This window comes from Staurois parvus, unplaced genomic scaffold (genome assembly GCF_062004578.1).
Source record: "Staurois parvus isolate SC_StPar_1 unplaced genomic scaffold, SC_StPar_1.0 ptg000372l, whole genome shotgun sequence".
NCBI lineage: Eukaryota > Metazoa > Chordata > Amphibia > Anura > Ranidae > Staurois > Staurois parvus.
The window spans coordinates 2,261,443-2,286,549 of NW_028318168.1; the positions used below are offsets into that span (position 1 = coordinate 2,261,443).

General features: G+C 43.2%; 1 protein-coding gene across 2 annotated transcripts in view; it reads right to left on the reverse strand.

Annotated features, from left to right (window-relative positions):
- TBC1D32 (TBC1 domain family member 32) overlaps positions 1–25,107 on the reverse strand; it is a 471,851-nt gene that overhangs the window by 159,745 nt on the left and 286,999 nt on the right. For both annotated transcript variants that reach the window (XM_089685349.1, XM_089685348.1), the window contains exons 24-26: positions 14,814–14,936; positions 6,646–6,754; positions 1,914–2,007 (exon numbers count right to left, since the gene is read on the reverse strand). In XM_089685349.1, coding sequence (XP_089541475.1) covers positions 1,914–2,007; positions 6,646–6,754; positions 14,814–14,936 — 326 coding nt within the window. The remainder of the gene's footprint in view (positions 1–1,913; positions 2,008–6,645; positions 6,755–14,813; positions 14,937–25,107) is intronic.

Consider the following 25,107-nt stretch of genomic DNA (forward strand, 5'->3'; position numbering starts at 1 on the left):
TGTTTACATGTGATCAACTGTGATTGGACACAGCTGATCACATGACTGAGCCGACATCTTCGGCTCTTTCCGTAGATCGGTGATCCGCTGTGTCCCTGAGTCACGCAAGCGCAGTGAGAGTGGGAGGACATCATATGACGTCCTCCCAGAACGAGAGAACCACCTTGCACCCGTCATTGGTCTATATGGCGGGACAGAGGTGGTTAATGTACATGGGAGAGTGGAGCTGCAAACAGTGGATCCCTGCTGATGTACCCTGGAGTTCCTGAGTGCCATTAAACAACCTGTTGCTGTGATATGCCCTATGGTTCCAAGGCTGGTGATGGATGATTACTGACAACTGCTGTTATAAGACCACCTATAATTTGGGGCCTTATTGTTTGGTAAGAAGCTGCTATTGGTGTTAGTGTGGAATTCACATGGCTGCTTATTGACATTCACAAGTGAAAAAATATGGCAAGATTTGCAATGATGGTGGAACCCTCCTACACATAACTCCTTATTTTATTTGGAAATTTACATATAGGTGGTAGACTTCAATTCGGATCTATGTTTGTTGATTTATGAATTGATATTCTTTCTTTATTGGTGTGTCACTGTGGAATTGTGGTGTCACCCTCTGAATTTATTTTCATCATTTTATGTGTTTTTATGATGTTGGAACACATCACATTTTTGGGAAAAATATTATGATCCTTTGTATTGAGATACATATAACCAACACACATCAAATGTAGTAACACAGCGCAACTTTTGTATTCCCTTTAATTTTGGTTCAGCACTGGTATTGTGTGTGGTTGGTGAAGACAGCTGTGGGAGTTTGGATTTGGATTTTTGTTAGATGCTGAGCATCAAGGGCAGTTTTCCTACCATTTAGTTAATATATCTCAAAAGTCTAAGTCCCTGGGCATGTTCAGTGCACATGAAAGTACATACATTAGTATATATACTGCAGAGAATATATGCTCCCCCCCCCCAAAAAAAAAGAATAAAACACAGCGCTAGCATTATTTTAAAAAAGGAGAAAAAAGGAATATTGTATAAGAAGCAAAAAAACAAAGCTAAATAAAATTACAAAGGAAATGAAAAAGTTCTATAAAGCAACTATAGAACTGTTACTATACACAGAAACACCAACATACATATTCTAAGTATAGCTGTATACCATTATATATATATATATATATATATATATATATATATATATATATATATATACATTTACTTTGTGTGTGTATATATATATACACACACACACACACAAGTTAGCATGTTTAGTAATCATGCTTTTACAAACACAGGTTCACTCTTTTCAATGACATTTCCAGGCTTGCATTTAAAGGCATTTACTATAGCACTTCACAAAAAACAACAGTGTGATGGCAATCTTTAGTTTTCCTGGTGTGGGCATGCTCAGTCGTTTCAATTGTCACTGTTTAAACTAGGTGAAGTCAATCCCTGTCTGGATTATTTTAAATATATCACTTTATACAGACACATTTAAAAAAAAAATTTCTTAAGTCTTTAAAATGTTCAACATATGTATAGGAAGTATAAATTGCTTGAGATCAAGTCATTAAAAAGATTTTTTCTCTGCTGTTCACCTGGTTCTAAGAGATGAATTTATTTAGACGGTCGCTAAGTTTTGTGACCATCAGTAAATTCTGAATTGTGACTATTTGTTGACTGAATGCTTTAGTAAATCCCTTCTTTGTTTAAAAATAGTCAGTCATGCAAGAAACTGCGACCCTTTGCAGACAAGGTTCTTTAGTAAATCAACCCCACAGTGTCTAATATGCACATATTTTTTAATTTTGGTTGGCTAATAATTTGAAATGAAAGGTGTGTGAACTCATTATTGTGCAAAGCAGGTAACATCAAATTGAGATCTTTATAGAATTATTGATTCTCACCTTGTTTAGGGTCATCAGGGACAGAAATATCTGGTATGTAGAACTTTGGCATGGGATAAGATGAAAACATTGGCCAAGGATACGGATCATTTCCCTAAACAAAAAAATCACGTGTATGAAGTATATTCAGCAGAGTAATGGCTTTCCCACACTTCTACTGTACAAACCGAATATATCAATTCCAGCAGTATGTGTCTTCAGTAACTGTCAAAATCTGCTATCAAATTAAAACTACATTAAGTTACAAAGTTAAATGCTGTACTTTGCCGTGATTAAAAAAAAACAATAAAGGCATTACATTCTATGGGTGTGACAGATTTATCACTTATAACAAGTATCTTCTGAAAGTGATGTTTATCAATGTCTTCCCCCTCCTTCTTTTTTCCATTAAAATGAAGGTAACAGCTTTCTAAAGACACTACATTTCCAATTTTTCGCATCAATCTTGCTTTCTCTTTTTTGAGTCAAGAGCAATTTCCATCTAATCAACTGGAGACTGACAGTATGCAGAGGAGTGTGGCACTTAACAAAAGAATCTGTCTAATGAACAGTTCAGCTGGAGAATACTGAATGAGCTCAGTGGACATTTAATCCCGTGGAAGAGATATGGAATATATTTAGATTTATTAGGTAAGGTTCCATGGCTCCCGAAAGTTTGGCAGTTAGGTGTGCACCTTTATCTATACTAATATAATATACATATACGCAGAAGAGTATTCTCTAAGAGAGAAAAATATCTGTGTGCCACAGCCAACAAATAATTTAGTCAATGGATGCAATGGACACACACTCTTCAGGTCAAAATGAAGTGGTCTAATAACATTGTCTATAGCAAAAGCAAATCTGCAACTGGTGTAAATTGTAGTGAAGTGAAATAAGAAACAGGCATAGCCAGCTAGAGCTTTGTTCAATCTGTGCAGTTACATTTCCAAATAATTGTACTTGTTTTTTTAAAAGCAGAAGTACAGCTTAGAGTACTGGAATTTGTACTGTATTATGTGCTGGTCACTGCTCAACTGAAGCCTAAAAAAAAATCAGCTATTCTAATAATTCTAACATTGTAGAGCATTGGTCTCCAAACGTTTGAAAAAAAGGGCCAGTTTACTGCTCTTCAAACTTTAGGGGGGCTGGATTGTGGCCAGTGGGAGTAGAAAATGCCCTGGCATCAGTGGGAGTAAACAATACCCCATCATTGGTGTCAGTAGGAGGAAAAGCGCTCAATTGTTGGAGTCAGTCTAATAGACCTGATATCCTGTTGTGTCTATGGTGCCTAAGTGGGGATAAGCAAAGTTAACAGGAAGAATCTTACCTCAAAAGCCTGGCCTGCACCACCTAGTATTGCTTATTGTAAGGTTACTCATCAAGGACCAATCAGATTAGTCCTTCTTCCTGTCTGATATTGGTAATGTCTGGTCAAATAAAAACTGGATTTTTTTCTACATACTTACCTGTAAAATACATTTCTTGAAGTACATCATGGGACACAGAACAGGTTATTCATGACTATGTGGGTTATATGCCACCAACAGGTGAATAGACACTGGCCGACCTATCAGAGAGGTAGTCCTCCCCTATATAACCCCTCCTACACAGGAAGTACTTCAGTTTTTGTAGCAAGTAATGAAATTTCAGAAAGAGGGGAGAGACCTCTGTGTCCCATGATGTACTCCAAGAAAAAGATTTTACAAGTAAGTATGTAGAAAAAATCCAGTTTTCTTTATCGAACATCACAGGACACAGAGCAGGCTATTTATGACTATGTGGGATGTCCCAAAGCAATAGAGAAATTTGAGGGGAGGGTGACACCATGATAGCCACCATCAATAATTCCTCAGGACCTACTCAGCCATCCTCAAAACACTGCGGCCAAAGGCAGAATCCTCTGCAGCTCTTACATCCACCTGGTAGAACCTTGTGAATGTGTGAACTGAAGACCATGTAGCGGCCTTGCAAACCTGAGCCACTGTGTGGCGGATTGCCCAAGATACCCCACACTCCTGGTCTAGTGAGCCTTCATCTGAAATGGCGGGACCTTACCTTTCAAACCATAGGCTTGAATGATCAATTGTTGGATCCAAGGTAAAAATAATCACCTTGGCTGCCGTCTGCCCCTTCCTAGGTCCCTCTGGCAGCACAAACAGAGCATCTGACCTCCTGACCTGTGCTTCATGAAGACCCTTATAGCATGTACCACATCCAAGGTATCTTTCTCTTGCTGACTGAGGCCTAGGAAAGAATGAAAGCAGAATGATGTCCTGATTAGCTGAAAACTAAAAACCACCTTTGGTTAAAAAGTCGGTTGAGGTCGCAACACCACCTTATCATGATGCAAAATCAGAAATGGTTCTCTGCAAGAAAGAGCTGCCATCTCCGGCACCCTTCTTGCAGAAGTAATTGCCACTAAAAACAAAACCTGGCTACCTCTTTTGGGACCCTTTAAGTAAAGAAAGGGCAGCAACTATATTGTCACCTAACTATGCAGTACCGCAGGGATATAGGTCATATAGTTACAGTATGTGATCGCACAGGTAAGCAAGCATACAGCTATGCAGCTACATAGGCATGTAAGTATGCAAATTATACCAGTACCCAGTTCACACAAGTAAGCATGTAAGTATGCAATTTATGCAGTTCATGTGTAGGGATGCAGTCTATGTTAGCATGCATTCAAGTATGCATGTATGGATGCAGCCCAAGCATCAGGTACACATGTATGGATGCAGCCCAAGCATCAGGTACGCATGTACAGATGCGGCCCAACCATCAGGTGCACTTGTACAGATGTGGTCCAGGCATCAGGTACACATGTACGGATGCGGCCCAGGCATCAGGTAACATGTATGGATGCAGCCTAAGCATCAGGTACGCATGCACAAATGCATGTACAAATGCAGTTTCTTATATATACAGTTCACAAAAGTATGCAGGTATGCATGCAATAATGTAATACAATGCTGAAACTGTCCCACTTTCTAGAAGTGTATGGTTTCAGAGAACTGTGTCAAAATTAAATGCACTTGGTTCCATGCTAGGCAAACACATATGTATCAAACACAGCCTGAATGCAGCCTCCATGCTGCTTCAGTACAGCTAAATTGTAAGCTTCTGCAGATCAAATGCAAGCTACTCTGGAGACTCAACTCCTTTAAGTGCACTGATACTCCTGCATGGGTGTATCAAAAAACAATTGTACAAGCCCCTCGAGATTATGCAGGGTAATGCAGTGTATAATCATGTCCTGTCGGATCATGCAACTCCCCCAAAGGAAATACTCGCATACCATAATCCAGCCATAGACTGCTCTGTTTCTCTGCTACCTCTCAGGAGCCTCACAAACCGCCAGCCACATGGGAACACAAGCTAAATGGCTGCCCATCTACTTCCTGCCTCCACTGCACAAGTGTGGGCTATAGAGAGTGGCCCCATCACCTCTAGTGGCTGGAGGAGAAAACTACAGACCAATACAACAGTACACTGCCCCCAGTGGCCACTAGGAGAATGACCAAACAGTCAGATTTTTCAAAGAAATACTACAAATATAAACTGACCTTTCCCACCGTAGGACCCTGAATCATAACAGGAGTTCAACCTTTACCCATCATGGCAAGCTTTGTCATGCAGACCTACAAGGACTCTGTCCCCATAATGGGGGCCACTGCCTCGGACCTGTACAGCACCCTGCCAGAAAGCATCTTGGTCAGTATTATACTGCACAAGGTTCCGTTATGCAGGATCCAGAGCATTAAGGCTGCATTACAGGCAAAACCCAGAGGATTCTTCTCTTTATCCAGCGAGGCTTGGGTACCATCCATATTAGCTAACGGCTTTCCGAATAGATCTGATTAAAGTCCTTGATTCTCTAATGGAACCGTTCTGGGTCCAGAACGGTTCCATTAGAGAATCAAGTACTTTAATCTGTATGCTCCTAGAGCACATGCAACACTTTCAGTGACCATCCAGTTTACAGACATTGGCAAAAAAACTTAAGTACTTCCTGTGTAGGAGGGGTTATATAGGGGAGGACTTCCTCTCTGGTTGGCCAGTGTCCATTCACCTATAGGTGGCATATAACCCACATAGTCATGAATAGCCTGCCCTGTGTCCCGTGATGTATGATAAAGAAAATATGCTTGCTGTGTTTCAAACGGTTGACTTGATATACACCCTCATATGCCAGAATATCATTATGGGCAAATAATTTTGGTTTGGGACACAGAACATCTCAAAGCTGCTCAAAGTGAGATCCTTGACAACCAGCCAAAGTATTCAAAACATTGGATACAAGGACAGGCAGAGCAGCCACTTGTTACAAAAGAGTTGCTACTTGGGAGTGGAGTGCATTTATGAAGAGGTACTTCTTTACACTACTACACACATATATTGTGAAAATAAGACATGTGTACCTGTAATTTGCACAAAATATCAGAAATTGATTTGCTGGGTTTTTAGTATTTCACACACATTTTCTGTTCAAAACAAATGGACTTTGGGTATTAAAGCTGTTTGAAATGAAAGTCTGGGGGCTGCCCATAATAATCCTTCAGATGGTTGTTACCATTTTTTACTTCCTCAAGAAAAATTATAACCAGAATTTAATTGCATGTTATGTACAAAACTTCTATTTTTTCTTTCCCCAATATTTTTATTTACAATATTAAAGTCCAGTTTCATTTATATGTGACTTATTTAGCTTTCACATTTAACCTTGAAACATACCAAAGCAAATCATTACCTGTAGCAAGGTTCGGGGTGGCAGCACACGCTCATGTGGACCACCAACAACATTCATCCGAACAAGAATATGGTTTCTCTCCACTGATAAGCCATCGATAATTACACTCCTGCAAATACATCCAATTGTTAATTTATAAACATCAACGCTCTGGCCAGCTTTAGAAGAAAAGTCTCACTACATTATTAAATAAATAAAAAAGTCATGATTTCCAATGCTGGTATAATATTGTGAGAGAGTCAGAGGGAACTCTGACTGAAAGCCATGTGAAACACTGCTAGCCTTATTAGCCACATGGATGGTAAATTTGCCTATTTTGATTTTTACCTCTGGCTAACATGACCTCAAGCTGAGGCCATAGAGGACATTCCAAGGACCAGACATGGCACAGACTTGACATGAAAACGAGGACTGAGGTAGCACAGCCAATTAAACACAAGATATAAAAAGGGCTTACTTCACCAAAAACCATAGATTGTTACACTCAAGCCACATATAAGTTATGGTCTACCAGCTCTTATAAATAATCAGTATGCTAGACAGAAGTACATGTTCTAAATAAAGAAGAAACTATGAATACTAAATATAAAGATGACCATGACATTAGTGAATGGTCAGTTGTGCATGAACAATCCAATTATTAGTTTTCTTGGCCAGTTTCTCAGATAAACATGAGCACTTTTATTACACACCTACTCCAGTTTAAAGGATAAGTTCACCTTTTAACAAAAAAAAAATTAAATGCACATTTTTTTCAGGTAAAAAAATATGCATTTACTATTTTCTGTTTTGGGAGCCTGGAAAGCATTGCATCCACAATCAGCAGATCGCTGGTGCCATGCAGGTCTCCTGCAGACCTGTCAGTGTATATATCTGCTTGTACCTTGTACGTGCAAGCAGATACACCCTGACAGGAAAAATAAATTAATTACCACAGCACTAAACAGTGCCATGGTAGTTCATTGAGAACTACAAGCCAACAGCTGCAAAGGCTGTCAAAGCATGTAGTTTTCCCATTCACAGGATTCTGTCAATGAGTGACATGGCCAGGCAGGTGGAGCCCCAAATGGCCACATTTCTTTTTAATTGTGACAGCTAGCAGGGGGAGAAGATCCTTCATTAGCTGTTACAATGGGGGAAGCTAACAGGGGGGGCAATTCTTTTGTAACATGAATTTGGGTGTAACATGTAACACGTTACAAAAGGTGAACTTATCCTTAAAGGCAGCTTGAAAAACAAAAGAACAGCAGCGCAGGATCTCCGTTAGCAATACATGTAGTTTTATTAAACAATAAAAAAATAGTACACTCATGTGTAAAATTCTTGTCAAACTGCTCTGTTTGACAAGAATTTTACACGTGAGTGTACTATTTTTTTATTGTTTAATAAAACTACATGTATTGCTAACGGAGATCCTGCGCTGCTGTTCTTTTGTTTTTTCAAGCTGTTTCTGGATCTTCCCAGATCTATTGGTAGCTGCAGGATCTTTTGGGCAATTTTCATTCCATCTGCTCCCCCATTTTTACAGACTATTGGACTTTGGAATTTAAAAGCTGGGACTTGTAGTGCGCTGGATGGGTTTGTAATTGTTTTTTTATCCTTAAAGGCAGAGTTCAGGACCCACACATAGTCAGTTCCAAAACAAACCAATAGAGAACAAAGTTTTCTCTTTCTTTTAAGGAACAATAGAAAACAACAACTGCAACCATGTAGCCACACAGGAGCAAAGTAAAATAACATAAAGCTGATTTTATATTCCAAATGTATGTATATGGGATTGTTCATACAAAGTAAATAACTCAGCAAGTCTGCAGATAGAGAGTTGTTAAAAGTGGAATTTCAGCCAAAACTTAATATGGTTTTGGGTAATGTGGAAAGGCTAGCTCTGATTCATTTCTAAGTCCTGTCCTGGGAACCATTTTAAAAACGATGAAAAATAAAAAATGTTATAGTTGTCACCGAGACAGGAGTAGCAGAGAAGTCTCAAAACACGTACACCTGTTTTGGTGACAAAAATGGGAGATTTCGTCTAACCTCCAGTTGGGTGGCTGGGACAAGATGTGAGGAGAAACATCCTAGATGGAATGCAGACCACAATAAAAACCTGACAGAAGTTCTAATCCTCCACCCATGCAAAAATACAACAAAAATCAGGTAGCTTGGAATCACATTTGTTTCGCAAGCCACTGGTTTATGACTGTCGTACTACATTAAAATGCAAACAAAGCGTTAAATTCACCACACTATCTCTGGTAAATTTCTCTAAAATGTAAACTATAATAATAAGTAATTCACTGGCAAGCTTAATTTTTAAATGAAAACACTTTTTCAGTAAGAAAGGGTACAAAACAAAATAAATCAAGCACCAAGTCAATATCTGCACATTGTTTACTAGATAAGCCCCTGGTAACCAGCTGCAGCTAGGTATTACTTATGACTTGCGTGCTAAGAGTATTTGAGAACAAAATGAGTTATATCTCAGCTCATCTAGCACAACAAGGAGCAGAAAAAATGAAACTAAATAAACCAGGATTTGTGGATTAAGCTCTAGTCAGCTTTTTCATTTTTACACCTATAGCAAGTAACGAAAAAGGTATAAATTGGAGAGAAAAAAAGAACAAGTTTAAACCTGTCCGATAACAAAATGACTGACGCTTGCTGATAAACTGTGGGGAAACATATTTGTAGAAGTGCATTTTCAAATGAAAAAAAGGAATGGATTTTAGATTACTTACTGTAGTCTTTTTTTTTTTCTGCTGAGACTTCAGTTTAACAACATTGCTTAAAGGAAGGAGTAGATGCAACATAGGTTCACTGGATAAAATGACCTAGGTGCTTTGCCCATTACATTTACAGATCAGAATTATTAACAACAAATTGATGGCCACCTTTGTAGCGGGTTCTGGAAATATTACAAAAATACTAAATGGTCACCTCAATGAGGTGCCAATCAATGTAAGAGGGTGGAACGGGTGTACAGGTCTGAAGCAGTTCTCCTAAAAGGTACCCACTGCTTGTATTGTATGGAATAGAGATGAGCGAATCGAACTTGGCGAAGTGGAATTCGTTTCGAATATTAGGAAAAATTCGATTCGCATCGAATCTGAATTTTAGCAAACTTCGGATGCACGAATCGAATTTTCCCCGATCAGCCGGCAAAAGTGTCACTGCAGAGAGCTCCACTATTTCTGACAGTTCTCTGACAGTTCATTTACAGCGGTTGAAACATTGTATCTATTTGTTTCCATTTAGGATACAGATGTTTTTATTCGGAAATAAATAGATACAATGTTTCAACCGCTGTAAATGTGAAGGAACTGTCAGAGAACTGTCAGAAATAGCGGAGCTCTCTGCAGATACACTTTTTGCTGTACTGGAATTCTTCTTCTTTTCATTCTTCTTCTTCTTTTCATTCTTCTTCTTCTTCTTCTTTTCATTCTTCTTCTTCTTCTTTTCATTCTTCTTCTTCTTCTTTTCATTCTTCTTTTCATTCTTCTCATTCTTCTTTTAATTCTTCTGTTCATTCTTCTTCTCATTCTTCTTTTCATTCTTCTTCTTCTTCTTTTCATTCTTCTTCTTCTTCTTTTCATTCTTCTTCTTTTCATTCTTCTTCTTCTTCTTTTCATTCTTCTTTTCATTCTTTTCATTCTTCTTTTCATTCTTCTTCTTCTTTTCATTCTTCTTTTCATTCTTCTTCTTCTTCTTTTCATTCTTCTTCTTCTTCTTTTCATTCTTCTTCTTCTTTTCATTCTTCTTTTCATTCTTCTTCTTCTTCTTTTCATTCTTCTTCTTCTACTTCTTTTCATTCTTCTTTTCATTCTTCTTCTTCTTCTTTTCATTCTTCTTCTTCTTCTTTTCATTCTTCTTTTCATTCTTCTCATTCTTCTTTTCATTCTTCTTCTCATTCTTCTTTTCATTCTTCTTCTTCTTTTCATTCTTCTTCTTTTCATTCTTCTTCTTCTTCTTTTCATTCTTCTTTTCATTCTTCTTCTTCTTCTTTTCATTCTTCTTTTCATTCTTCTTCTTTTCATTCTTCTTCTTCTTCTTTTCATTCTTCTTCTTCTTCTTTTCATTCTTCTTTTCATTCTTCTTCTTCTTCTTCTTCGTCGTGCCCCGTGACTGCCCAAATGAGTGAAGTGTGCGGTGATTCTAAGATCGACGGCACTCATCTGCATGTCATACTGACTGACAGTATTATTTCTCTTCCCCAGCAGACTCCAAGGGCATTTAAATTAAAGGTACAGTGTTCTGCACTAATATAAAGGCTCTCTGAAGCCTAGAAACCCTTTTAATAAGTTAAATTCGCGGCGAATAAATTCGCATCGAATCAAATTTCTCCTGCAAATTCGGCGAATCAGCCGAATCGAATTTTTGAATAATTCGCTCATCTCTAGTATGGAACCTTCACTTTGATCATTCCTGGCAATATCCAAAATTATCTATTGGTCTCACACACTGCAGATGTACAGAATGCCAGGTAAGAGAGCACACAGAATGGGACTTCTGTAATTTGGAAAAACAGATCCAGACATGCATTGGGCTTTTTCTTGGTTAAATCTATTATTGTTCTATTTATTTTGGACAATGATGTCCAACATGTCATTGTTAACAAAGGCCTCATTCACGGGGGGTCACATTTGCCTGCAGAGGTGTTCCATGCATCTGCGTGCAGGCAGTACCATTCAGATCTATTGGGATGCAGCGGCTGCACAGCTGTGGGTGCATGTCCCCAAGCTCCCACTGTCTGCCTTAAGGGACATGCAAACACATGGATGTCAAATTGGGAGCAGCAGCTGTATCCATGCAGCTGCTGTATCTTAATAGACATGAATAGGACTGAATTATTATTATTATACAGTATTTAAAAAGCGCCAATAGTTCGCTCAGCGCTGTACATTACAGAACATGTGACAGAACAAATGCATGTGGATGCACAGAACAAACACTGCCCTTTGCATGGATCTAGGCTTAAGTACACCCGTGTAAATGAAGTCCATCTAGTCCTGCAAAGATGTCGTTTGATGAAAATATTCTTTAGGCTTCTGTGGGCAGTACAGTGGCTAAATGGTTAGCACTTCTACCTGGCAGTACTAGGGTCGCTGGTTCAAATCCCAATCATGGCACCACCTGCCTGGAGTTTGTATGTTCTTCCTGTGCCTGCATGGGTTTCCTCCAGGTACTGTGGTTTCCTCCCACACTCCAAAGGCATGCTGGTAGGTTAATTGGATCCTGTCTCAATTGTCCCTAGTATGTATATGTATGAATGTGAGTTAGGGACCTTAGATTGTACGCCCCTTGACGGAAGGGACTGATGTGAATGTATAATATATATGTAAAGCGCTGCATAAATAGACGGCGCTATATAAGAACCTGTAGTAAATAAAATAAATAACACTAATCTTTTGGTGATCTCTCCTAGACGCCTTTCCTCCTGGCAGAAACGTTTTTGGCAGAAAAAATGATTGATGTTTGTAAATGCCTGTAACTCATTTAGAAAGAATAATTAATTCTTGCCACTGAAATGAATTAATGCTCAAGCGCTAAACGCGCCTAGCGCTAATGTGTGTTTGCCTAGTTTACACGCATCAGTTGTTTTTTTGGCGAAAATGATGCTCCTTGACAAACTGGCAGGGTTTTTCTTTCCTTGCATCAAAATGCCCGGAATCTATACATGTATGTGTGCATGGACACATGGGATAACATGAAGGGGTGTTTACAGGCAGAAAAAAAATGTCAGATGCCACTAACAGCCTCGTTAAAAACGTCCAGTGTAAGGTGTGAGGCCCTACTGTTGACTGAGATACTAGTGCTTCTCTGCCTGATATGCTACCTTGCACATAGATATCAAATTCCACAGGGTTACTTTAATACATTGGTTCAAGGCAAGGAGAATGAGCATCCCCTATACTTTTGTATAACACAATAAAAATGTATCTTATGAGGGTATTAAATATCAAAGTGGAACTCCAGGATGAATCTTACAGAGTTTAAAACTGCTTCCACCCCCTTCTAATTGCTATACTAGTTATCCTGTAGCCGGACGATGCCTATACTTCCCTATTCTCGGAGCACTCAAGTCTGGTTACGAGATCACCTCCAAGTGGCCGACTTCAAGGGAGAGGAGGGACAGCCGACAATGGATGCCCCATAGTAAGCCTATGAGTGATGGCATTGCCCAGGCCCTTCATCTGTTGTTGTTGCTCTCTCCTCTGAAACCAGCCACTGGGGAGATCATGTGACCAGTTCCGAGAACCCTCAGAATAAGTAAGTATATACATCTTTTCTCTACAAGGTAGTTAGTATAAGTTAGTATAGAAGTTGCGGGAGGAGCAGGTTTAAGCATAGCTTGACTGATCCTAGAATTCCACTTTAAGGCTATTAGGGGTAACTAAAATGTTTGGTTGATTAAAAAAATGGATGCAAAATCAGGTTTTTTTGTTTTAAATTGAATGAATATATTTAGCATCATATTGATGTCAGTTTGAAAAAGAATACCTACATCTTTAAAGTATTCTAAGCCAAATCTTTTTTTAGTTTTTGATAGACTGGGGAGTTGCTAATGTTTTTTTTTTGCTGTAAATATTCCCAGAGCTTAGCGAATGGGGTGACCCTTTGGTAAATTCCATTTTCCAATCATGTGCAAGCAAAAATACTTAAAAAAATTTTTTTTGCACATGATTGGGTATTTTTTGCACAGTAAATCTTTACCACGTTAACTAAGCTGTGGGAAAAATTCCTTCACAAACTAAAAATTCCCTTGCAAAGTGAACAACCTCTTTGCCTTTAGTAACTTAACCACAGCAAGAAAAGAGAGATCTCTCCAAAATAAGCAAAATCATTTCCCAAACAGCTGTTACTGGAACAAGAGTGCCCTTTCGGAAGATATCCTCTTATTCCTCTTCCAGTGAATGCTCACAATTTTAGATTTTCAGTCCAGGTGACAAACGTTACTAGGATAAATAAAGAGGGTACATTTCCACAGTGGGGCACAGACAGCAGTAAAACCTAACACAATGCAAAGATATGCTTTAACCTCTCTGGCAGTCTGATTATGTCAATATTTTTGAATGTCAAAGCGGTCCATTGTTTTCAATGGAAACTTGTTGTTTTATATTGTAGGCCTGTAATTCTTAGGAATAATTCACTTAAATCTGTCCAAACAAGAGTCTAGTAAACATCCCAGGTATGATAAAGTTTGAAACAAGAAATCATAAATTATAATATAATAAATAATTAGAAAACAAAATAATAATAATTAATTTAATTCAATAATGTAATTAAACCAAAAACACTGAAATTTGAAATAGAGCGCCAAGTTTGCATATCACTGAGCTCAGTCACAGAATCGTCGCTGTCATCACTCTCAGTGTCTGATGACGAATCTCCCCACGAAACACTATCACTCAATTCTGCAAGTGCTTCTAATTCACTATTGCTGTTCTCTAGCTGGTCTAAAACCACTTTTGAACTAAATGGATGCCTTTTGGATGCCATGGACGTTTCTCAGTTTCCAGGCAGAAAGAACGATAAAAGTGCAGGCAGGGCACAGGACAAAGCACTAGGGACAAAACTGAGGTGAAATGGTTTGATACAGTAATGGAATCCTAACATATTACAATGTATTGTGTGTAAGTCATATTTTGTTAACTTTTTTGAATCTCCCGACGATTCTGCCCCCCTGCATCACGGAGCTCGCAGGGAAGGGAACCCGAAAGACGGATGCCAGCATCGTCTGGAGGACACAGTGGGAGAGCATCGGGGGAACGCAGGGACAAGGTAAGTTACACTACAGTGTAAACCTAAGTGTGGCTCGGGGTTACCACTTTTGGTACTGAAAATTAACCCTGAGCCACACTCGGGATTACCACCAGGGAGGTTAATGTATTATAAAGGGTTTCTTGGCTTCGTAGAGTACTGGAGTACTGGAGGGCTCCTTCCTGGCACAATAATCAAAGCTAGGGGAAAATTTGTTTTTGCCTCTTTATTAATTCAGCTAGGCTTCTCTTTGCTAGATTAATTTGTACTGCTTAGACCTTGAAGTTGGGGGTAAACCTCGAAAGCTTGACCTGAACACTTATGTTAGTAAAAATAGACAGTATTCAATTGTTTTTGCTACTTTAATCTAGAAATACTCTACAGCTCAAGATAAAAGACTGTGTACTACTTACCCTGAAGTCTGTGAGGAATCTGGAATATTTTCTTTCTGAGCATTTAAAAGCATTTCACACACTTTGTACTGTGATTCGAGAAGTAGCAAGGTGTCTAGATTACAGCATAACACATTCAGTAATCTGAAAAACAAAGAAAATACTTCATTAAGCAGTTGCCCGCCGCGCTATAGTAGACATACTGCTGCAGGGCGGCAGGAATGCGCAAACTCACAGATATATATATATATATATATATATATATATATATGTGATTTGTATTTCCAGGTAGGAGGTGCGCGCTCCCTACCCGCACAGCTATTGCCAGCTATGGATGTCAATCACCTGGTCACGGCCGGAGATTCTCCGCCGGCACCCGGAAATCGTCGAGTAATAGATAGGGGACAGACCTGTGTGTAAAAAACTCAGATCTATCTCCTGCCAACAACAAAATGCTGCTGTGTATTTCTCAGCAGCATGTTTCCCAAGTAAAACACACACAGCACATTATATAAAACACACCATAACTTATATAATCTGATTGTGCAATCTCTTTTAGATCCACCATCAATTATATAAGCAAGGGCCTGACTAATTGGATACAGAGTGATTGGATAGATGCGTCCTCCTATTATCCACTTACCCTGCAGAAGGTTTTACCCCCTTCATGACCAGGCCATTTTATGCTATTTGGCAATGCGTTACTTTAACTGAAAATTGCACAGTCATGCAACACTGTAATCAAATGAAATTTATATTTTTATTTTCACACAAATAGAGCTTTCTTTTGGTGGTAAATGAAAAATACCAAACACTTGGGGGAAAAAAAAACAATATTTTTTACTTTCTGCTATTAAATATATCCAATAAAAAATTTAAAACATCTAATTTCTTCATAAATGTAGGCCAAAATGTATCCATCTATATATGTTTTATATATATAGTATATATATATATATATATATATATATATATATAGTGTCTACAAACAAAATACTGGAATTTGTATCTATTTTTTTTTATACTAGCAATGGCGCTGATCAGTGACTTATAGCGGGACTATGATAGTATGGCGGGCAATCTCACCAAGAATAATGCTGCGCTGCCCTCTAATGACCCAAAAAATACACTAATAGTAAATAAACACCCTCCTGAGCATCAAACCCAATATGTAATAGAATCAATCTGTGAAACAAATAAAGTCAATAAAATTAAAAACAAAACCTGGCTGAGCCACTAAATCCAAATGGTATGTGAAACATATATCAAAAATAAAACAAAATCAAGTAGCAATAAACACCTGGCCAACCCATAATAAACATCCAGCTGAGCTGAAGAATACAGTGTAAAACAACAACAAAAACAGTAAAATATGTGAAACGCCTATCAGAAATAAAACATGATAACAATAGCAGTAAACACCTGGCTGAGCTGTAATAAACACTCAGCTGACCTAAAGCATAAAGTGTGAAAATCAACAGAAACAATAGTAAATGATTGCAAAACAAATGCCCCAGCAATCAGTCCCCCAGTGGAATAAATATGTGATGAGTCAAGTAAATGTCCAGCTGGGCTAGATAATCACAAAAAGTGTGTTTAAAAAAAAAAAAGAGATAAGCAGCTCTAATGAATATATACAAAAAACAGATAAACGGTGAATGATAGATAACACTTAATAAAGTGCAAAATGCAGTCCAAAAGTGATATAACAGTCTCTTTCTTCCAACAAGAAGCTAAAAAAAATTGTTTTAATAGAACATCTTTACATGTGCCATCCTTAATGGAAGAGTGTTTCCTTTTATGATGTGTTTTTTATGCTAGAGTCATTCCCTGGTTAGGCAGTTACTTCACAACTTTGGCATGAGTGGATCTTTGGTCCGTAATTTCAAATATTTTAATGTGCTGTCATCTGAAAATAAATCAATGCTCACCTGACTTTAGCTAGTCTTCCAATTGCAATTGTTGCTTCAAACTATTTCCTTTAAAAGGACAAGTAAGCAACTTCACCAGTTCTAAATAAAGTATCACAAATGTTCACAGTTTTGGATTATGAAATATTTGATTGTGCATTCAGACCAGGGACGGACTGACTATTCGGGTACTCGGGCACTACCCGAGGGCCCGGGGTCAGTAGGGGGCCCCATGAGATGTCCCTGGTACCTTTCATAGGCTTTTTTGGGTGTGGTTTGAGTGTGGGCAAGGACACAGGGGCCCCATGATCCCCTATTGCCTGGGGGCCCTATGAGTTGTCAGTCCGCCCCTGATTCAGACCGAGGTTATGTAGTATTTCATTAACTTCTTAAAAGACAGTTGTGTGATGAATGCGGTGTCCAACCCCTGCCCTTCTCACCAACTCATGACAAAGGACTGGCCAGTCTCATACCGTGCTATCACTTGTGTAACATTGCCACTCTCAGCTGCACCCTCCACAAAGATTTTCCAGCTTGCGGGACCACAATCTAGGTGCCAACAGACAGAGCGATTGCTACTGGGTTTAGTCAATTAGGCAATTATTATTATTATACAGTATTTATAAAGCGCCAATGGTTCGCTCAGCGCTTTACATTACAAAGGGGGACAGAACATGTGACAGAACAATACCAATACAATGCAAAACATGAGGGGACCCTTTAAACTGTCACCAGCTGCAGGTGACATCATTTCCGCCTAGTGAGAAGCATGCCAGTGAGATACTTCCAGTCAGATCTGCCTTATAATACACTACAGATGTAAGTGCAATTGTTTTATTCTTAATATTTTAATTAGAGATGAGCGAAGAAATGAAAAATTCGATTCGACTGATTCGGCGAATTCGTGGACAATATTCGATTCGAGTCGAATAAATTCGCTGTGAATTTAACTTAAAAAAGGGTGTTTCTAGGCTTCAGAGAGACTTAATATTAGTGCAGAACACTGTACCTTTAATTTAAATGCCCTTGGAGTCTGCTGGGGAAGAGAAATAATACTGTCACTCAGTATGACATGCAGATGAGTGCCGTCGATCTTAGAATCACCGCACACTTCACTCATTTGGCCAGTCACGGGGCCAAAACCAGTGTTTGGAGCCACAGTGTGGCGGTGGAGGCAGCAGCAATGGGAGGCCATACAGCAACCTATGACAAAATGGAAACCAGCAGGAGTGTGAGGAGACCTGAAAGTGGCACATGGCAGAGTGGGAGCAATGGGAGGCGGTACAGGGACCCAGGTCACACTGTGGGCCCAGCAGCAGCGTGACCAGGCGGTACGGGGGTCCATGGCAGATTTGGGGCCTGGCAGCACCTATGGGAGGCCTGTAATCTGCCAGCACCCTATGACAAAATGGAACCCTGGGCTGGGGCAGGCAGAACCGCCGTATCTTTATCACGGTTTTCCCAGGCCACCGAATGGCGACGCTGCATATGCTGACGCAACGCTGTAGTCCCAACATGGGCCCCCTGGCCACGCTTGACTTTCTGGCCACATAGTCGACATACGGCTACGTTTACTTCCTCGGGCGGCTTGACGAAAAATTGCCACACCGCAGAGTAGGAAACTTTGCCTCCTATACTCCTCACTGGCTGACTGCTACTTCCTCCGTGCACACCGGCACCACTACTGGCCGTGGTGGTAGGCTGCAGTGGAGCTGGTGCTCTACTCCGTGGCCGTTTGCCTCCACTGACACTGCTGCGACCCTGCTGCCTCCTGGCAGCAGCAATGGGAGGCCGTACAGGGACCCATGAGAGACTCTGGACTTGGCAGCAGCATGAGGAGGCGGTATATAGGGGCCCATGGCAGATTAGGGGCCTGGCAGCAGCTATGGGAGGCCCGTAATCTGCCAGCACCCTATGTCAAAAAATTGAAAACACAAGCAGTGTGAAGAGACCTGAATGTGGCACATGGCAGAGTGTGGCGATGGAGACAGCAGCAATGGGAGGCCGTACAGGGACCCATGAGAGACTCTGGACTTGGCAGCAGCATGAGGAGGTGGTATATAGGGGCCCATGGCAGATTAGGGGCCTGGCAGCAGCTATGGGAGGCCCGTAATCTGCCAGCACCCTATGTCAAAAAATTGAAAACACAAGCAGTGTGAAGAGACCTGAATGTGGCACATGGCAGAGTGTGGCGATGGAGACAGCAGCAATGGGAGGCCGTACAGGGACCCATGAGAGACTCTGGACTTGGCAGCAGCATGAGGAGGTGGTATATAGGGGCCCATGGCAGATTAGGGGCCTGGCAGCAGCTATGGGAGGCCCGTAATCTGCCAGCACCCTATGTCAAAAAATTGAAAACACAAGCAGTGTGAAGAGACCTGAATGTGGCACATGGCAGAGTGTGGCGATGGAGACAGCAGCAATGGGAGGCCGTACAGGGACCCATGAGAGACTCTGGACTTGGCAGCAGCATGAGGAGGCGGTATATAGGGGCCCATGGCAGATTAGGGGCCTGGCAGCAGCTATGGGAGGCCCGTAATCTGCCAGCACCCTATGTCAAAAAATTCAACACAACAGCAGTGTGTGAGGAGACCTGAAAGTGGCACATGGCAGAGTGTGGCAATGGAGACAGCAGCAATGGGAGGCCGTACAGGGACCCATGAGAGACTCTGGACTTGGCAGCAGCATGAGGAGGCGGTATATAGGGGCCCATGGCAGATTAGGGGCCTGGCAGCAGCTATGGGAGGCCCGTAATCTGCCAGCACCCTATGTCAAAAAATTGAAAACAAAAGCAGTGTGAAGAGACCTGAATGTGGCACATGGCAGAGTGTGGCGATGGAGACAGCAGCAATGGGAGGCCGTACAGGGACCCATGAGAGACTCTGGACTTGGCAGCAGCATGAGGAGGCGGTATATAGGGGCCCATGGCAGATTAGGGGCCTGGCAGCAGCTATGGGAGGCCCGTAATCTGCCAGCACCCTATGTCAAAAAATTGAAAACACAAGCAGTGTGAAGAGACCTGAATGTGGCACATGGCAGAGTGTGGCGATGGAGACAGCAGCAATGGGAGGCCGTACAGGGACCCATGAGAGACTCTGGACTTGGCAGCAGCATGAGGAGGTGGTATATAGGGGCCCATGGCAGATTAGGGGCCTGGCAGCAGCTATGGGAGGCCCGTAATCTGCCAGCACCCTATGTCAAAAAATTGAAAACACAAGCAGTGTGAAGAGACCTGAATGTGGCACATGGCAGAGTGTGGCGATGGAGACAGCAGCAATGGGAGGCCGTACAGGGACCCATGAGAGACTCTGGACTTGGCAGCAGCATGAGGAGGCGGTATATAGGGGCCCATGGCAGATTAGGGGCCTGGCAGCAGCTATGGGAGGCCCGTAATCTGCCAGCACCCTATGTCAAAAAATTCAACACAACAGCAGTGTGTGAGGAGACCTGAAAGTGGCACATGGCAGAGTGTGGCGATGGAGACAGCAGCAATGGGAGGCCGTACAGGGACCCATGAGAGACTCTGGACTTGGCAGCAGCATGAGGAGGCGGTATATAGGGGCCCATGGCAGATTAGGGGCCTGGCAGCAGCTATGGGAAGCCCGTAATCTGCCAGCACCCTATGTCAAAAAATTGAAAACACAAGCAGGGTGAAGAGACCTGAATGTGGCACATGGCAGAGTGTGGCGATGGAGACAGCAGCAATGGGAGGCCGTACAGGGACCCATGAGAGACTCTGGACTTGGCAGCAGCATGAGGAGGCGGTATATAGGGGCCCATGGCAGATTAGGGGCCTGGCAGCAGCTATGGGAGGCCCGTAATCTGCCAGCACCCTATGTCAAAAAATTGAAAACACAAGCAGTGTGAAGAGACCTGAATGTGGCACATGGCAGAGTGTGGCGATGGAGACAGCAGCAATGGGAGGCCGTACAGGGACCCATGAGAGACTCTGGACTTGGCAGCAGCATGAGGAGGCGGTATATAGGGGCCTATGGCAGATTAGGGGCCTGGCAGCAGCTATAGGAGGCCCGTAATCTGCCAGCACCCTATGTCAAAAAATTCAACACACCAGCAGTGTGTGAGGAGACCTGAAAGTGGCACATGTTTGAGGCATGATTCATGGCGGATTTAGTCAGTTGTGTCAGGAACTGGTGGTTTGAAATCCAGACTAATCCACGCCTGATTCATTTTCACAAACGTGAGTCTCTCCACACTTTGGGTGGACAGTCGTGTCCTCCGCGGAGTTACAATACCTCCTGCCGCACTAAACACGCGCTCCGATGCCACGCTACTGGCCGGGCATGACAGCCTTTCAAGGGCAAATTCAGCTAGTTGGGGCCAAAGGTCAAGTTTCGTTGCCCAGTAGTCAAGGGGATTGTCTACCTCGGTTGGCAGGGTGCTGTCCAAGTAGGCCCAAGCCTGTTGTTTGAGCTCCTGCTCCAAGTCCACCTGATGCTGCTGCTGCTGCTGCGGCTGGTTAGTAGTTTCCTCACTGCGCTGGTGAAGAAAGCTACTCATCATCGACTGCAGACTGAGGCAGCCGCTGCTGGTGGAGCTGCCACTGCTCCTACCACCCCACCCCTCCCCTGCTGCCATGCCAGCGGAACGCGAGCGCACAGGGCCCACAGTGTCTGAGGATGGACGTTGGCGCACAAAGGCAGAGACCAACTGACTACATAGGTGGTTTTTATAGTACGTAATTTTGGCCTCCCTCTCAGCAGGTGTGAAAAAGGCCACCATTTTGGACCGGTAGCGAGGGTCCAACAAGGTGGACAGCCAAAAGTCATCCCTCTGTCTGATGGTTATTATTCGGCTGTCGCTACGCAAGCAACCGAGCATGCTATGGGCCATTTGTGCCAAGGAATGCGAGGGACTCCCTGCCTCCATCTCCACAGCATACTGCCACGGTGCGTCTGGGTCCTCTGTCTCCTCCTCCTCCTCCTCTACCAGATGCTCCTGCTCCTCCACTCCTGTCCGCTGAGTGGAAAAACCACCCATTTCACTCAATAATTCCTGAGCACAAATGTCCTCCTCTACCTCCTCCTCTTCTTCCTGTCCTGCCCCCACAGGGGTCATGTGGCGTTGAGATCTGTGCGCCACGTCTACCGCACCCTGACCAGCCATTGTTAACAGCATTTGTTCCAGGACGTGCAACAGAGGAATGACGTCGTTCATCCCATAGTCCTGCCGACTCACGAATAGCGTGGCCTCCTCAAAGGGCCTGAGCAAGCGGCAGGTGTCACGCATGAGCTGCCAATGGCTGACATCTAAGTTACACAGGGGAGTACCTTTATCCGCTTGTAACATAAGGAAATCGGTGATGGCCTTTCGCTGCTCGTAAAGGCGGTCTAACATGTGTAGGGTTGAATTCCACCTTGTTGCAACGTCGCAGATCAGGCGATGCTGTGGAATTCCGTTCTGCCGCTGCAGCTCAATGAGGGTGTTCTTTGCGGTGTAGGAATGGCTGAAATGCATGCACAGTTTACGTGACATTTTAAGGATGTCTTGCAGTGGGATGGTGGATTTTAGGAACCGCTTGACAACCAGATTGAACACGTGAGCCATGCATGGCGCATGGCACAACCTTCCTTGACGCAGAGCAGACACCATGTTCTTTCCGTTGTCGGTCAACATGGTTCCGATTTTAAGTTTGCACGGAGACAGCCATCTGTCGATTTCTCTGTTCATTACACTCAGCAGTTCCTCCCCTGTGTGACTACGTTCGCCAAGGCATACCAGGTGCAGCACAGCGTGACACCGTTGCGCCCTGCACATGTGATATGCCGGTCGGGTAATGGGACTTGGCACGGGGGTGGCGGCTGAGGACACGGCGGAAAAAGAGGTGGTAGAGGCGGACATGTTTGCTGGACCAAGGACGTGCAAACGTGGAGGCAAAAGCGTCGTGACCTGTCCAAGTTGCTGGTGCGGCTGTGCCGGCACCACGTTCACCCAGTGGGCCGTAAATGACATGTACTGTCCCTGACCGTAGTTACAGCTCCACACGTCGGCGCTGCCGTGCACTTTGGCAGAGACCGACATGCTCAAAGACTGGCCCACCATCTCTTCTACATGTGAATGCAGGGCTGGCACTGCCTTTTGGGCAAAGAAATGACGGCTTGGCACTCTCCACCGCGGCGCGGCACAAGCCATCATTTCTCGGAAAGGTGCTGAGTCCACCAGTTGGAAAGGGAGGGACTGCAGCACCAGCAACTTGGACAGGAGGACGTTCAGCTTTTGCACCGTCGGGTGCGTGCTCGCAAACTGTTGTCTCTTGGAAACGGATTCCAAGAAAGACTGTTGACGGAATCCGAGAAGAGGAGTAGCAGGAGAAGGAGCATCTGAACGAGCGGAAGATGCCAACGAGCGACAACTCCCCTCAGCAGAGGTGTTGGAGCCTTGACTGGCTGATAGAGGGTGATTGACGACGTCGGGTGACGGAGCAAGTAACGGAGCAGGTGATGGAGCGGGGGCTGGGGCAGGCAGAACCGCCGTATCTTTATCACGGTTTTCCCAGGCCAACGAATGGTGACGCTGCATATGCTGACGCAACGCTGTAGTCCCAACATGGGCCCCCTGGCCACGCTTGCATTTCTGGCCACATAGTCGACATACGGCTACGTTTACTTCCTCGGGCGGCTTGACGAAAAATTGCCACACCACCGAGTAGGAAACTTTGCCCCCGCTACTCCTCACTGGCTGACTGCTACTTCCTCCGTGCGCACCGGCACCACTACTGGCCGTGGTGGTAGGCTGCAGTGGAGCTGGTGCTCTACTCCGTGGCCGTTTGGCTCCACTGACACTGATGCGACCCTGCTGCCTCCTGGGCAACCCACCGACTGTTTCGCTCGCTGCCAAGCTGGCACCCTCTTCTCCTGATGATGCGGAAGAAATTGCCTGATGACGACGAGGCAGCCAAGTGCGATCAACCTCCTCATCATCAGGTACGGTCTCCGCCTCACTACTAGCCCCCTCGGCTGCGTCTGGGTCAGGAGACAGACCTGTCTCTAGACCGGCTACAGAGCCACTCTCCTCGCCAGTACTTCTTCGCCTGGCTGCTGAAAAGGCCGATGTCTCCCCCCGTTCCTGACCGCCCTCTGTTAGCTGTTCCTCACTGTACAGTGGGGCTGAGCCCACAGCATGCGATACTTCGCTTGGTGAGGGAACAGCAAAGGACAGGGGCAGGTAGAGGACATGTGATTTCAGTGGGCTTGCTCCCGGGCCATGCCAACTAACGGTTGTGTCTGACGTACCCACCGACCGTTGGCTGTAGGTGTCAGAGGTGACCTGGGAAGAGGAAGACGACCGAGCCAACCAATCAATGACGGCAGGGTTGTCGGTGGAGACACGACCGCTGGATGACACCGGGAGCACTGGCCTCTGGCTGCGAATAGTGCTGCCTCGACCCCTTCCTCTGCTGCCACGTCTGCTCGCTCCTAAAAAATTGCCTCCTCTGCCACTCCTCTGCATGTTGTCTGACATACTCTTTAATTCAACGATTATGTGTCCCTGAGTAACAATTCTCTGGCACTCAGTAACAATTCTGTCTGTCCCTGAGTAAAAATTCTGTGGCCCTAAGTAAAGTTTCTGTGGCCCTGAGTAACAATTCTCTGGCACTCAGTAACAATTCTGTCTGTCCCTGAGTAACAATTCTCTGGCACTCAGTAACAATTCTGTCTGTCCCTGAGTAAAAATTCTGTGGCCCTAAGTAAAGTTTCTGTGGCCCTGAGTAACAATTCTCTGGCACTCAGTAACAATTCTGTCTGTCCCTGAGTAAAAATTCTGTGGCCCTAAGTAAAGTTTCTGTGGCCCTGAGTAACAATTCTCTGGCACTCCGTAACAATTCTGTCTGTCCCTGAGTAACAATTCTCTGGCACTCAGTAACAATTCTGTCTGTCCCTGAGTAACAATTCTCTGGCACTCAGTAACAATTCTGTCTGTCCCTGAGTAAAAATTCTGTGGCCCTAAGTAAAGTTTCTGTGGCCCTGAGTAACAATTCTCTGGCACTCAGTAACAATTCTGTCTGTCCCTGAGTAACAATTCTCTGGCACTCAGTAACAATTCTGTCTGTCCCTGAGTAAAAATTCTGTGGCCCTAATTAAAGTTTCTGTGGCCCTGAGTAACAATTCTCTGGCACTCCGTAACAATTCTGTCTGTCCCTGAGTAAAAATTCTGTGGCCCTAAGTAAAGTTTCTGTGGCCCTGAGTAACAATTCTCTGGCACTCAGTAACAATTCTGTCTGTCCCTGAGTAACAATTCTCTGGCACTCAGTAACAATTCTGTCTGTCCCTGAGTAAAAATTCTGTGGCCCTAAGTAAAGTTTCTGTGGCCCTGAGTAACAATTCTCTGGCACTCAGTAACAATTCTGTCTGTCCCTGAGTAACAATTCTCTGGCACTCAGTAACAAT